Below are 14,909 nucleotides of genomic sequence, written 5' to 3'. Positions count from 1 at the left end.
CAGCCCTCCGTCCGGCGGAATAAGGAGCAGGGCCTGACTGACAATGAGGACTACTGGGATACATGAATTCCCATCACTTCTGGGAGTGTGCCAGCTGTCTACTTAGCAGCAAGCAGTCAGTAGGCGCAACCTCTTTGACAAATGTGGTTCAAACCGTTTCCCAAAGCAGGCAGGGAATGGCTCTACAAGTTGCATTACTCTAATCCATCTCTGACATTAAGTGCAGAAACAAGGAAAAACATACATTTGGCAAACTACAGTTTATTACAGACCACTCCCTAAAAAATGGAAACAAAGACAACCAATATTCCAGAAATTACACTTTAGGAGCTGCAGTTGTCAAGAGCACAGCCAGGATCAGAACACAGAAAATCAATCCTTCAATGCCGCCTCTGGGTAGTACGCATACAATAACCGGCAATCAATGTAGGTACTCTGGAAAATTCAATCATGAGCACCGTCAGCCCCCGAGCCTGCTCTTTGATTGGTACACTGACCAGCCTTGGCGATTCAGCAGGACCATCACTAAACCCAACAGACTTGTCAACTGCCCAAACCTTCTCTCCCCCAAAATTTCCTGTGTAGAGACAATCAAGAGGTCTCCATATGCAGAGGATGGTTATCCTGTCCTGCCGAAATTCACGGGCTCACCTTACCTAAATTTAATGGGTATAGCCACCTTCAGAGAGGCATTCTACCAGTTTTCCAAAACAAGTCTTGCCCTAGTTGTGTCGCAATTTTGCCTCCTCTTCCACAATCATGCATTAACGGGAACCTGTCCCATGCTTCACGCTGCCTGAACACAGCACAGTTGCCTCCTTCCCACCCACTTAGGTAGACTGACTGGTCTCTCTCTACGTAAGTGCACAAAGGAGAAGCTGTCAGTCTAGCAGAGTGGGCAGGGAGAACGGACATAGCTCTTCAAATAATCACTAGGGACAAGCGAAACGATTTGCAGTTCTCCGGCCCAGCGGCCCATCAGTGAAGCGTGGCTGCCGGAAGGGAGCACTGCCAACTGTCTCCTACCCATTGGCATGCCAGACACCTCTTCTGATTAGAAGATCTAGGGTGACGTCATGCTTATATCATGCCGCAACAATGACATCACACCGGCCTACAAGAGGAGATTCTGGGAAAGCCGGCAGGTAGGAGGCAGTGTGCGGGGCTGGAGTCTGAAAAATACTGATGTGGCCTCTGGGCGATGGTACTGCAATTCGATCAGCTCATCTTTACGAGACACAATGTCCTGGTGGCGCTTTCAACTAAGTTTTTTCTGAAATAGATTGGTTTGGGCAGCATGAATCGCGTGACAAGTTTAATATAATAGAGATAATTGATAAAGAAATGAAATGTTATCGATTCCGCCAACAATGTCCCCAACGTGCAGTATGTGCTTGTGTAACCACCCCGACACATAAAACTACCAAAACCTTGAAATCTTGAAGAGGTTAACAATGCACAGGAAACGCTTTACTAAACCATCTTTAAATAAGGAGAAACAGCACATTAGACCCTGGGACTTTATGTGAAAGCATCGGGGAATGAGGAATTATGTGAGGGATTATATATAGAACATATCAAACCCCGAAACATTGATCTGCTTGGTTTTGGGGGCTTCATCCTAACATAAAACCATGCAGACGCATTTCTTCTTTCAGCGCTGCACATATGGGGACCAGATGTAACTTTTGGGGTCTTTTTTACATAACTGTAAATTTTGGAGGACATTATTTTTGTAGACAACAGTCTAGACAAAGCATAACATGGCATTATAGTTATAACCAAAGGTCTATATGACTTAAAGGAAGACATTGATTACCATATACATGGGAGATCCACACAAAGTTGCCGCCATCATGTTGTTCTGCAGATACCTTGCAAATCCAAAATCAGCTGTGAATGAGAAAAATCCAAATGGTTACAAACCTATTTCACGCTCTCCATTTACCCTGCATACACCTTGCATGGAAAAATTAGCTACTTTCAGGAGGAAACCCCAACAATAAAATTAACCTTTTTGCTATGTAATCTGAGAGCACCACAATGAGGTGGAAGATAGGCTGATTACAAGAATATATCTATCACTTTTTATGTTTTGCTTCTTCAATACAATCAGTGTTTCATTAGCAGGAGATTATCATTACAGAACAACTACACTCCAGTTACCAGGTTTAGTTTGCTTTCATGGGGGGAGTATAAGAAACTACGGTAAACCCAAGGAACTAAAAGCAGACCATTAGATGTTAAGGTCTATTTACATGGATCATTTAGAAGAACGGTGGTCCCTTATCCTGTGTGAATATGCCAACGGTCAGCCGATGAATGAGCAAAATGCTGATCGGATGGTGTATGCTGGCGTAAAAAAAAAGAATGATCATTCTGCCCTTATACAGTTCGTATCACCCTGTTTACAGTTGATTGGCGCTAGTTTATGGGATGGAGAAAAAAAACACTTGCCTCACATAAAAGAGACTGTGGGTGGGGAATCTTGCAGGACGACTTAAAACAATCACTAAACAAGCAAGAAGAATAAGACTACAGTACTGGAACTATAAATACCTCGATAAAATACTTATATACAAGGCGCCAGGAAAGGAAGCTGAAACAAAGCCAGGATAAACGGACCGAGGCTCCTACAGCGCTTGGGATTTATGCTACACAGTGACTATTAATAATGGGACAACGACCTAAGATGGTCACCAGTTACTAAGGAAAACTACCAATATGGGGGGTTCCATTCCTCCGCACGTCGTGTGTTCTTCCGCACAGCAAAACATGGAGGGATCCACATATAGGAGCAGCTTACCTATCTTAATGCGAATATTGTTGGGGTTGGACCTGCGGCCGCCTGTGCAGGACAGGAGGATGTTCTGAGGTTTCAGATCCCGGTGAATAATGCCTTTACTGTGCAACATCTTCATCGCTCCAGCAATTTGCTGCAGAAATAGTCGGATGGTGTCTTCGCTCAGGGTCCGCATTGCTAGAAGGCACAAAGAAGGCACAAAGTCACATGCTAGATCTCAAAGGATTCCTTACAGCGATATCAATATTGTACTAAAGTGACTACAAGCCGATCTGTCATGTGAACACAGTTCTTGCAGTTTCTGTGGTCATTTATGGCCAAGCATGAATATCCAGCCAAAGAGAGAGGAGATTTACGGAAAAAGGTGAAAGCTCATATGCTATTCCATAAACGTGCAAAAGAATGACGGCAACAGCAGCGTGATCTAAAATAGGAAATGTACTCGAGTTGTGGCATAATATTATAAAATATTATCATCAGCTAATGACTTTAAAACAAACGAGAAAAAAAAAGAAGAAAACCCCCCAAAACAAATGGAGAATATTTTTCACATAATATAATACAATTTTTTTTTTTAATTGTCACGGTTTCTTCTTGTTCTGTCTGTCCTAATCGGACATGTTATGTTAGATGAAAAACATGACTAATATTGCTGGGAAATTAAAGGGGTTATCAGGTACTTGCATCAATATGAGATCTGTCGGGGTATGACACTGCTGGGGTGGATATCTGCTGATTAAGTGGCTTAGACCCCCATAAATATTATTATTATTTATTACTAGATGGAGGCCCGATTTTAACGCATCGGGTATTCTAGAATATGTATGTAGTTTATTTATGAAGTAAACGTGACTGAACTACGTGGCACTGTGACTGACAGAACTTATTCAGTAAACGTGACTGAACTACATCACACTGTGACTGACAGAACTTGTTCAGTAAAATGTGACTGAACTACGTGGCACTGTGACTGACAGAACTTATTCAGTAAACATGACTGAACTACATCACACTGTGACTGACAGAACTTGTTCAGTAAACGTGAGTGAACTACGTCACACTGTGAGTGGGGGTTGAATTCCGCACCAATATCGCTGATAGGTCGCAGCTGGCTGCCACGACCAATCAGCGATGCGGGATTTCCATTACAGACAAACAGACAGAATTAGAAGATTATATAGTAGACTAGATGATGGCCCGATTCTAACGTACCGGGTATTCTAGAATATGTAGGTAGTATATAGCACAGGCTACGTACTACTATATTGCACAGTGACGTAGTATATAACACAACCGACGTAGTATATAACATAGCCACGTAGTGTATTGCACAGCTACGTAGTGTATTGCACAGGCACGTATTTTATTGGTCAGCCACGTAGTATATAGCAGAGCCACGTAGTATATAACATAGCCACGTCGTATATCGTAGTATATTGCACTGCCACGTAGTATATAACAGAGCCACGTAGTATATTGCACAGTCGACGTAGTATATAACAGAACCGACACAGCCACATAGTATATTGCACAGCTACGTAGTATATAGCACAGAGTACGTAGTATATTGCACAGCCACGTAGTATATTGGACAGTCACGTTGTATATTGCACAGTCACGTTATATATTGCCCAGCTACATCGTATATAGCACAGAGATGTAGTATATAACAGAGCCCACGCAGTATGTAACACAGCCCACGTAGTATATAGCAATGTGGGCACTATATGCGTGGTTAAAAAAGACTTAAAATAAAAAATAAACATATACTCACCTTGAAGTTCTGGCGCCTGTATGCGGTGCACGCGGCAGCTTCCGGTCCCAGGGTTGGTATGAGCGCAGGACCTGTGAAGACGTCGCGGTCACATGACCGTGACGTCATGGCAGGTCCTTCTCGCATAGCATCCTTGGCACCGGAACCTGCCGCTTGCACTGCTGAGGACAGCAGGCGACGTCGGAGGGTGAGAATAACCTTTTTTATTATTATTATTATTATTTGTAACATTAGATCGTTTTACTATTGATGCTGCGACTTGGATTTCCATGACAGACAGAGGCCGCGACCAATGAATATCCGCGACAGACAGAAGGACAGACGGAAGTGACCCTTAGATAATTATATAGTAGATTATAGCGTCATTTATTCCATGGCGCAGTACATATCAATATTTACTGTAAGTCTCTGACAAAAAGTGATGCCCAGCTCAAAACCCTGACTATCTCTTTAACGAAGCCCTATAGCTTTTAGGTAAACAGCTTTGAGTAAGGCTTCATTCAAATGTCAGTATTTTTCCATGAGCATTTTATCAATATTTGTATGCCAAAACCAGGAGCGTCTGCAAAACACAGAACAGGGGTCAATCTTTCAATTAATAATTTCTCTGTAGGATCCACTGCTGTGGAATACAAATACTGAGGTGTGTATGAGGCCTAAAGCTTGCATAAAAATCATCATTCTCGGTAGCACATCATCCTATGTAAACAAGACATGTGCTGACGAGAACAATGAAAGTCTATGAGCACAAAACGATCTGGTACTGATCCGTCTGTGTCATAAGAAGCGCCATTAGCCTAGCTACCTGCCTATCGGCAAACTTGTACCCGGTTGGCTAACAGCCGCAGGTCTAAATGCGCCCTTACACCTCTTTTTATAGATATTTAGTCAAATCTGTTCTTTTTATTCTTGAGAAAATAAACAATGGCGTCCGTTTCCCACTGTGCACTGGCACACACTGTTCAATATGCAGGAATAAGACATTCACAGGACACAAACCGACCTGAGATAAAAGAGAACTTTTCCATTTCCACACACAACACATCAAACACGACTCCGCTCCCCCAGCTGCCCCGCCAGCTCTACATAACCGCAGCTTCTCGAAAAAAAAGCTCAGCGTCTTGCCATTACAGTCATATAAAGGCTGGAGGTTATTAAACGCTTATGAAAATATAGTCTATGTTGTAACAGCACTCGAGAGCAAGGCAGGAAATGGAAGGTTAAATTCCCAGCAAGCGTGGGAAAGTGCGCGGCTTAATATGGACTTTAGGGGAAATAAGGAACATGAATAAATAATGGAGAGCTTTTTATTATTGGGATTACACAAACATGTTAGCGGGCTTCTATACGTGCAACACCCTAAATAGTGGCCCTGCTTCCTTTATGGATTGTAGTCAACAGCATTAGTATTCCAGAATATCAACTGTGATCCTTTCCCTCTAGCTGTACGAATATATAAGTCATAACGGTATGTGAAAGCAAAGTTTGTTTTAAGATTTTTCATTTTTATTTTTTAGAGCTAGATGATTTCTAAAATCCTCCTCAAAACTCTTGAAAAATCCTTCCAGGCGGAATCCTGCAGAGCACGTCATTTTCTGGTCGAGTCTGACAGGAATCCGCCTGAAAAAGCGCCACAAAATCATCTCCATAAAATGAACATAATGCACAGCACTTTCAAAATGAAATTACCGTGCAGATGTTCTGTCTTACGTCACTCCTCTTAACCTCTTCAGGGTTCGGAAACTCTGAAACAGTTAAAAGACGTGACGTGCTCCTTCTTTTAGCAGCTTTACAGTATAGACTGAAAGCTGGCGTAAGAATAAGTGCAAAGGCACAGGCTTTTTCCTGAAGCAGTTTCGCCCGGGAAAACTTGGCGACTGTGCCAATGTCTAAATGATTTTTTTTTTTTAGCTTTTTTCCTTAATATTTTATGAAAATCATCTGGTAAAAAATAAATGCATGTAAGTTCTTTGAAGCAAATCAGAAAAAGTACAAATCCACCAAAAATGCCACAAAAAAAGCAGAATTTCATGAAACACTTTTTGTTTGAAAAACTCTTGGTTTTTGAAAGCCTAAGGCTAGGTTCATATTGTGTTAGTGTGTGTCCGCTGACGGAATCCGTTTCATAGCGGCACTAACGCTATGTAACGGATCCGTTAGCGCACCCATTGACTGCAATTATGTAGCGCATCGCTAACGCATGCCATTATTGGCATGCGTTAGTGATGTGCCGTTATTTTGTGATGGACCCTCGAACGCTGTCTGCAGCGTTTTTGGGTCCGTTCCCGCTAGCGCAGATAGAGCATCTGCACTAGCACGATCGCATAACGCAATCCCTTTCGGCAATTGCGTTAACGCAGTCCGTTAGCGTATGCGCCTACGTCTGAATTCAGTGCCTACGTCTGAATTTCCCCCGTGCTCTGTCATGCATAATTTTTAAGTGTATACGCCTACTGGAGGCGGACACTTAAGACACAGTCTACTATAATCGCTGTACTGTTCCCATCAGTATCCGCTGGCATGTATAAACATGCAAGTAATAGAGCGCCAATAGACTTGTATATAAATATTGTGAAGGGTTGACTCACTCAGATGTTTGCAGATGTAAACACAGGAATGCTTTTTAGGTAAAATACCTGCTGGTTTATTAAAGCACAGCATAAACCGTAGCAGGGTTAAACAAAATAATCCTGGCCTTTCTGGCCTAATGGCAAAACAAAACAAAGATAAAGTTCAACAGAGTCCTTTTTCCTGCAAGATTCACTCGCAGGTAACACCCAAAGTCCTCAGCTCCTCCTGGAGCCACATCTGGAGACTCTCCTCTCCAAACACACAACAGAGAAAAAGAAAACAGTGCCTCAACATTTAAAGGGAACCTGTCACCCCCAAAATAGAAGGTGAGCTAAGCCCACCGGCATCAGGGGCTTATCTACAGCATTCTGTAATGCTGTAGATAAGCCCCGGATGTATCCTAAAAGATGAGAAAAAGAGGTTAGATTATACTCATCTGGGCGGGGGGTCCAATCCGATGGGCGTCGCGGTCCGGGGCCTCCCATTTTCATAGGATGACGTCAACTTCTTGTCTTTACGCAGCGGCTCCGGCGCAGGCGTATTTTGTCTGCCCTGTTGTGGGCAGAGCAAAGTACTGCAGTACGCAGGCGCCGGGCCTCTCTGACCTTTCCCAGCACCTGCGCACTGCAGTACTTTGCTCTGACCTCAACATGGCAGACACAGTACGCCTGCGCTAGAGCCGCAGCCTGAAGACAAAAAGAGGACATCATCGTAAGAAGATAGGAGGCCCCCGGCCCGGACCACGACACCCATCGGACCGGACCGCAGCGGGAACGCCCCTGGGTGAGTATAATCTAACCTCTTTTTCTCATCTTTCAGGTTACATCGGGGGCTTATCTACAGCATTCCAGAATGCTGTAGATAAGCCCCTGATGTCGGTGGGCTTAGCTCACCTTCGATTTTGGGAGTGACAGGTTCCCTTTAACTCCCCAGCCATTGGCATGAGGTGGAGATATGGTGAGCAGGTGTCCCGTCCATCTATTACCTCATCACCTAAAATACCGATCCGTTATCATGACTGATTAACCCCTTCAACACACAGCATGCTGGAGAGAAACTTATGGGGTTCTAGATCACTGAAAAAAGCAATCTTTGTGGCATATATCTCTTCACATACAGTGCCAATGACCCGGTCGCTCTATCTATCTATCTATCTATATGCTCTTGTGTCATAACCTCACATGAGCCCCGGGAGCACGAGGGCTGACATAGCTGGAATGGAGCAGTCACAGGAGGTGACCATAGGTGGTTTTATTTTAATGGGTGGAAAATATTCAGATTGAGAAGGAGTTGTCTTAGTAGTGGACAACCTCTTTAAGGTGATATCACATGTACTGGAAACATGGACGTGTGGCATCAGTCATCCACAAGACAGTATGACATTGTAACTGGACCCCACAAGATGGAATAGTGCAATTATTTTTGCTTGCACATTAGTTGGTCACTATATGGCATTAGCGTAGTTATATTTCACAGACATTTAAATATAGCAGCTGTAGTCTTCAAAGTTCCCCCTCCAGATGTACAGATGTAAGGAGCAAAATACAGAATGAAATCTACCATGCTCCACTCCACATCCTGCCTTTCTGCACCTGCCTAACCCTACAATCTGATTTATCTTCCGTAGTAGAAAATTGGTAAAATGCTACATCTATTACTATATTATGCTGCCTATTCCGGATAACAATCCTAAAGGTCAATATCGACTCTTCATTGGGCCTATTTACACAACTTTGGATAAGAAGTCAGACCAGAAACTTCATTTACAGACACATGTTTCAGGTATTTTCCCCTCATCAGTGCAAAGCAGGAGATCTGTTTTGCTGGGAGAGAGGCTTCTGACAGGGTCTAAACGGTAAATCTTTTCCTTGTGGAGAGTTCCTCTGGGAGTTTAAATATGCGAAATTTATATTGCACAATGTCCACCTTGTTAAACAAAAACTGACTAAGGCAAATAACGTGTGATCTATAAAGAGTATCGAGTCTTCCTGTGACTGGCTGGTCTTCCGCCTCCGACAGCAGCATGTTTAATCCTAGTAGGACATGCCTTCAGTAGGATAGGCCACAGGGGACTAATAAGCCAAGTACTCATCAGAGCAGTGCGGTACCCGATAATAAGCTGCCTCTTTGCTCCCAGGACGCTGTGTTGCCAGCAGTGCTTGGAAGTAACTATATCCTTTGTTTATTTCTCTGGGATGACGATGTGACCGAATGATTCTCCCAGGAACGGGGCTGTTTGTTTAGACTTTTTTCCTCTCATCTGCTTGGCATGAGATCGGTTTCACAGGGTAAACGTACGCTGTCTGACCAGGTCACCCCTAGGAGCAGCCTGGTGCAACATCCGACCGTCCTGGTAGAATTTACTAACATTACTGCCGAGCAAGGAAAACCAGACAGCGCCAAGTCCATGCGAAGAGAATGGAAAAGATCAAGACATTCCCAGAGACGCTAATCCAGCACTCCACATATGTTTATGCTAAAGTCTTATGTGCGGCTGTTAAATGACCACTGATCAGCTACATCGGCAGTCATATAATGGCGTGTTTGGACAGGCCGACCACAATCACGGGACGTTTGTCAATGCGGTCATGCTGTCCATGGAATATTATGGGCAGCGCACAGCCTGCTTACACAGGACAGTATGCTGACATTAACAACGGTTTTTAAATTGGTGGAAAAATCTTCGCATCCATTGAACAAGTGTTTTTGTCGTTCAACAGGTGATTGCTGGCCTGTTTACATGGCCTCATCGTTGGAAACCAGGAACGTTCCTTTGCCAATTATCGTCCCACTGCAAAGCAGCGTTGAAGCACACTAGACGACTGGCTCAACCATCTCCAAAATGGCAGCGAACCCTGTGAGATCCCACCTGGAAGACAGAGTCTGAAGGATGGTTCTCATGATATGGGTTGGATCTCATACATGGGCTCTCTAATCCAACACTTGGACATGGGTTTCCTGCTTGGGAGGAGTACCCATGTGACGTGAGGTTCGGAAACACACTCAAGTCTCAACATTTTAATGGCTGCTCTACTTTTAGAACTGATTATAAGTGTTCTTTTAGGAAGATTTCATGAAGGCACACACAGTGGCATCTATTAATATAGAAAGCGTCTTTGTGGTCCTTATAGTTAGTCTATGTCTGGCCAGATGACGACTCTGTTACCAGATGGTGGGTATAGAGAGAATAGTAAATTATGGGCACAAGTTGGCACAAGTCGTATCATCCTGTCTGCTGTTGAGGTAGCCATAAAACGTTCAGCAGTCTACATTCCTATTTTTCCCGGGAGCAATATCCTAGATAGTAAATAATAATTTACGTATAAAGTCATCAAAACAGAGATTTGCATGCTAATTCATAGGATATGTCTCAATCATACACAACCCAAGTAACAAAGCACAAAACACAACACATTTCACATGATGGCAAAAAAAAGACATAAAATACTCAGACACAGTAACAAAACAACTAAATTGGACATGTACAAAGCGGTTAAATATTCTGCCCACTGAATACCACCGGATCCGATTACCAGCCATAATCCGGCAGTAGGCATGTTATACATTCATGGCACCACATGCTGCAGCATGTCTGTAACAAATAGATGGTTTATTCCTCCACTTTAATTATTCTGATTTTTATGTAGCTTTTATGTTACTTTCCATCTGTTCATTGTGCAGAGAAGCCGGGATGCACATTGTATCTGTACCCACATTGGGGCATATGCTCCAAAGGTATGAGCCCGACAGTGTGCACAGTCAGGACCCATGCCAAGGCGTCCATCCACCATAGGGACCCACAAGAAACGTGTAGATATTGTATGCCTTTCTTTGCAGGGGTCCTATGTATAGGAAAGTGACATACTATCTTATACAGTTAAATGGCATGCCGGAGGTGGCCAATAGAACACATTGTCACCTCCATCTGGTGAATGGCGGCCTATAGTAACGTCAAGGTATACACAGTGGCTTGCGAAAGAATTCACCCCTTGGATTTTTACCTATTTGGTTACATTACAACCTGTGTTTAAATATTTTTCTCATCGATTTGTGCGTGATGCATCAGCACTAAATAGTTTACGCTAGTGAAGTGAAGTAAGGAAAATACAGGCATAAATGAAATTTATAGGAACAAATAACAAAATTGACATGCGCATATGTATTCACCCCTTTTGCAACACCATTGGTTTTACCATGTCGTGTACTAGAAAATGGGAAAAAAATTCCAAGTGCGGTGATATTGCAAAAAAAAGCGCAATCCCACACTTGTTTTTTGTTTGGCTTTTTTGTTAGGTTCACTAAATGCTAAAACTTACCTGCCATTATGATTCTCCAGGTCATTACGAGTTCATAGACACCAAATATGTCTAGGTTATTTTTCTTATCTAAGTGGTGGAAAATAATGCCAAACTTTGCTTAAAACAAAAAAATTGCGCCATTTTCCGATACCCGTAGCGTCTCCATTTTTCGTGATCTGGGGTTGGGTTAGGGCTTATTTTTTGCGTGCCGAGTTGACGTTTTTAATAATAACATTTTGGTGCAGATACGATCTTTTCATTACCTGTTATCGCATTTTAATGCAATGTCGCAGCGACCAAAAAAAGTAATTTCGGCGTTTTGACTTTTTTTAATCCTTTTTTATTGATAGATCGGCGATTCTGAATGCGGCGATACCAAATATGTGTAGGTTTGATTTTCTTTTTATTGTTTTATTTTGAATGGGGCAAAAGGGGGTTGATTTGAACAATTATTTAATTTTTTTTATATTTTTAAACACTTTTTTTTTTTTTTACTTTTGCAATGCTTCAGTAGTCTAAGAGACTAGAAGCTGGCACAACTCGATCAGCTCTACTACACAGAGGCGATGGTCAGATTGCCTCTATGTCGTAGAACTGCTGAGTTGCTATGAGTGCCAACCACTGGGTGGTGCTCACAGCAATCCGGCAGTGACAACCATAGAGGTCTCCAGGAGACCTTGGGTTGTCATGCCAACACACCGGTGACCTGCGATCACGTGACGCAGGTCCCCGGTGTGCGTATTTACATCTGATGCACCATTTAAATGCTGCTGTCAGTGTTTGACAGGGGCATTTAACTAGTTAATAGCCGCGGGCACATGTCAGCTGTTCAAAATAGCTGACATGTCCCTGGAAAGATGTGAGCTCACTGCCGGAGCCCACATCAAAGGGAGGGATACCGACATCGGTGTACTATTACGCCCGATGACGATAAGGGGTTAAGCAAGAAGCACCACTAACCAAACACCATGAAAACCAAGGAGTTCTCCAAATAAGTCAGGGACAAAAGTTGTTGAGAAATACAATTTGGGGTTGAGGCAGCACATAGACCAAAAGGTAACCCTGAAGGAGCCGCAGAGTTCCCAAGCAGAGACTGGAGTATCTGTCCATATGACCACAATAAGCCGTACACTCCATAGAGGTAGCCTTTAAGGAAGAGTGGCCAGAAAAAAAACTTAATTTACACAAAAAAATTGTATAGCTCATTTTGGGTTTGCCAAAAGACATGTGGGAGACTCCCCAAATGTATGGAGCAAGGTGCTGTGGTTAGACAAGACCAAAATTGAACTTTTTTTCCACCAAGGTAAATGCTATGTCTGATGCTAAACCAGCACAGCTCATCACCCCAAGAACACCATCCATAAAGTGAAAAATGGTGGTGGCAGCATCCTGCTACAGGGAAGGAGCTGGAGCAGTTTTGCCTTTAGAAATGGGCAAAAGTCCCAGTGGCAAAATGTGGAAAGCTCAGAGACTTATCCAAAGAAACTTGTAATTCCCGCAAAAGGAGGCTCTACAAAGTAATGCCATTAGGGGGTTGAATAGTTAGGCACATCACAACAAAAAGAAAACCTAATGTTCACAGTTGTAGGCATGTTCTTTACATGAACTGATGTAAATCCTTTAAACAAAACTGAAATTCCAGGTTGTGAGGTAACAAAACATGGAAAAGTGCCAAGGGTGTGTGTGCGGGTGGGGAGGGGGGGGATACTTTTGCAAGCCATTGTATGTATGGAAAAGCTTTCATGTGTATACAATGGTTAGGTGCATGGACACAGTGTGCACTTAAGGTACCTTCACACATAAAGATATCGTTAACGATATCGTTGCTTTTTGTGACGTAGCAACGATATCGTTAAGGAAATCGTTATGTGTGACAGCGACCAACGATCAGGCCCCTGCTGGGAGATCGTTGGTCGCTGAGGAAAGTCCAGCACTTTATTTTGTCGCTGGATCTCCCGCTGACATCGCTGGATCGGCGTGTGTGACACAGATCCAGCGATGTCTTCACTGGTAACCAGGGTAAACATCGGGTTACTAAGTGCAGGGCCGCGCTTAGTAACCCGATGTTTACCCTGGTTACCAGCGTAAACGTTAAAAAAACAAACACTACATACTTACCTTCAGCTGTCTGTCCCCGGCGCTCTGCTTCTCTGCACTCCTCCTGCATCCTGTGTCAGCGCCGGTCAGCCAGAAAGCACAGCGGTGACGTCACCGCTCTGCTTTCCGGCTGACCGGCGCTGACAGTGCAGAGGAAAGCAGAACGCCGGAGGACAGACAGCTGAAGGTAAGTATGTAGTGTTTGTTTTTTTAACGTTTACGCTGGTAACCATGGTAAACATCGGGTTACTAAGCGCGGCCCTGCGCTTAGTAACCCGATGTTTACCCTGGTTACCGGGGACCTCGGGATCGTTGGTCGCTGGAGAGCGGTCTGTGTGACAGCTCTCCAGCGATCAAACAGCGACGCTGCAGCGATCGACATCGTTGTCGGTATCGCTGCAGCGTCGCTTAGTGTGAAGGTACCTTTAGCCTTAACTGTCTTCAAATACTACAATTACTGAATCGAAAAAAAAACAAACAAAAAAAACAACTTTTTTTACTTACTGTGCAGGTAATCTGCTAAATCGCCACCATTGCAGTACTGAAAAGCAGAACAAAGAAAATAAACATTGAGAAAATCTGCAAAAAAACACACACCGGACAGTATGTAATACTCTACAATTGTAGTGGCAGGGCTGCATGTGGGCATCATGTGTTCTACATAGGAAGAGGGGGTACGCCACTGACAGAGATCTGTGTGGATTTTTTTCTCCAGGGAACAAAAGCATCGGGCATATTGAAGTCCAATCGGAAGATGGCCAGTTCCGACAAAATCATTGTGTGGCTGTCTTCAATGTGTGAGGGGTGTCTAGTGTAAAGCCAATCACACCTCTGACAGAGTGCATGTCCAACATATCTCCGAAGGAGAAGAAAAAAATTTGAAGTCCAACATGCTAGATACAGGTGTGTCTCAAAAAATTTGAATATTATCAAAAAGTTAATTTATTTCAGTTCTTTAATACAAAAAGTGAAACTCATATATTATATAGAGTTTTTACAAACAGAGTGATCTATTTCAAGTGTTTATTCCTGTTGATGTTGATGATTATGGCTTACAGCCAAAGAACACCCAAACGTCATTGTATCAGTAAATTAGAATACTTTATAACACCAGCTTGAAAAATGATTTTAAAATCCGAAATGTTGGCCTACTGAAATGTATATTCAGTAAATGCTCTCAATACTTGGTCAGGTTTTGCCTCAATTACTGCATCAATGCGGCGTGGCGGTGATCAGCCTGTGACACTGCTGAGGTGTTATGGAAGCCCAGGTGGCTTTGATAGCAGCCTTCAGTTCGTCTGCATTGTTGCGTCTGGTGTCTCTCATCTTCCTCTTGTACTCCATAGGTTAAGGTCAGGCGAGTTTG

The 14,909-nt window shown here is 43.2% G+C and overlaps 1 protein-coding gene across 1 annotated transcript in view; it reads right to left on the bottom strand.

The window, feature by feature from the left end:
• Positions 1 to 14,909, bottom strand: part of ULK1 (unc-51 like autophagy activating kinase 1) — a 110,165-nt gene that overhangs the window by 57,169 nt on the left and 38,087 nt on the right. Inside the window, exons 5-7 of the mRNA XM_069756064.1 lie at positions 14,048 to 14,084; positions 2,807 to 2,980; positions 1,820 to 1,893 (exon numbers count right to left, since the gene is read on the bottom strand). Of these exons, the coding sequence (XP_069612165.1) occupies positions 1,820 to 1,893; positions 2,807 to 2,980; positions 14,048 to 14,084 (285 nt within the window). The remainder of the gene's footprint in view (positions 1 to 1,819; positions 1,894 to 2,806; positions 2,981 to 14,047; positions 14,085 to 14,909) is intronic.

The sequence above is a fragment of the Ranitomeya imitator genome, chromosome 1 (assembly GCF_032444005.1).
Source record: "Ranitomeya imitator isolate aRanImi1 chromosome 1, aRanImi1.pri, whole genome shotgun sequence".
In the NCBI taxonomy this organism is placed as follows: domain Eukaryota; kingdom Metazoa; phylum Chordata; class Amphibia; order Anura; family Dendrobatidae; genus Ranitomeya; species Ranitomeya imitator.
This window is presented reverse-complemented; position numbering and strand designations above follow the sequence as displayed.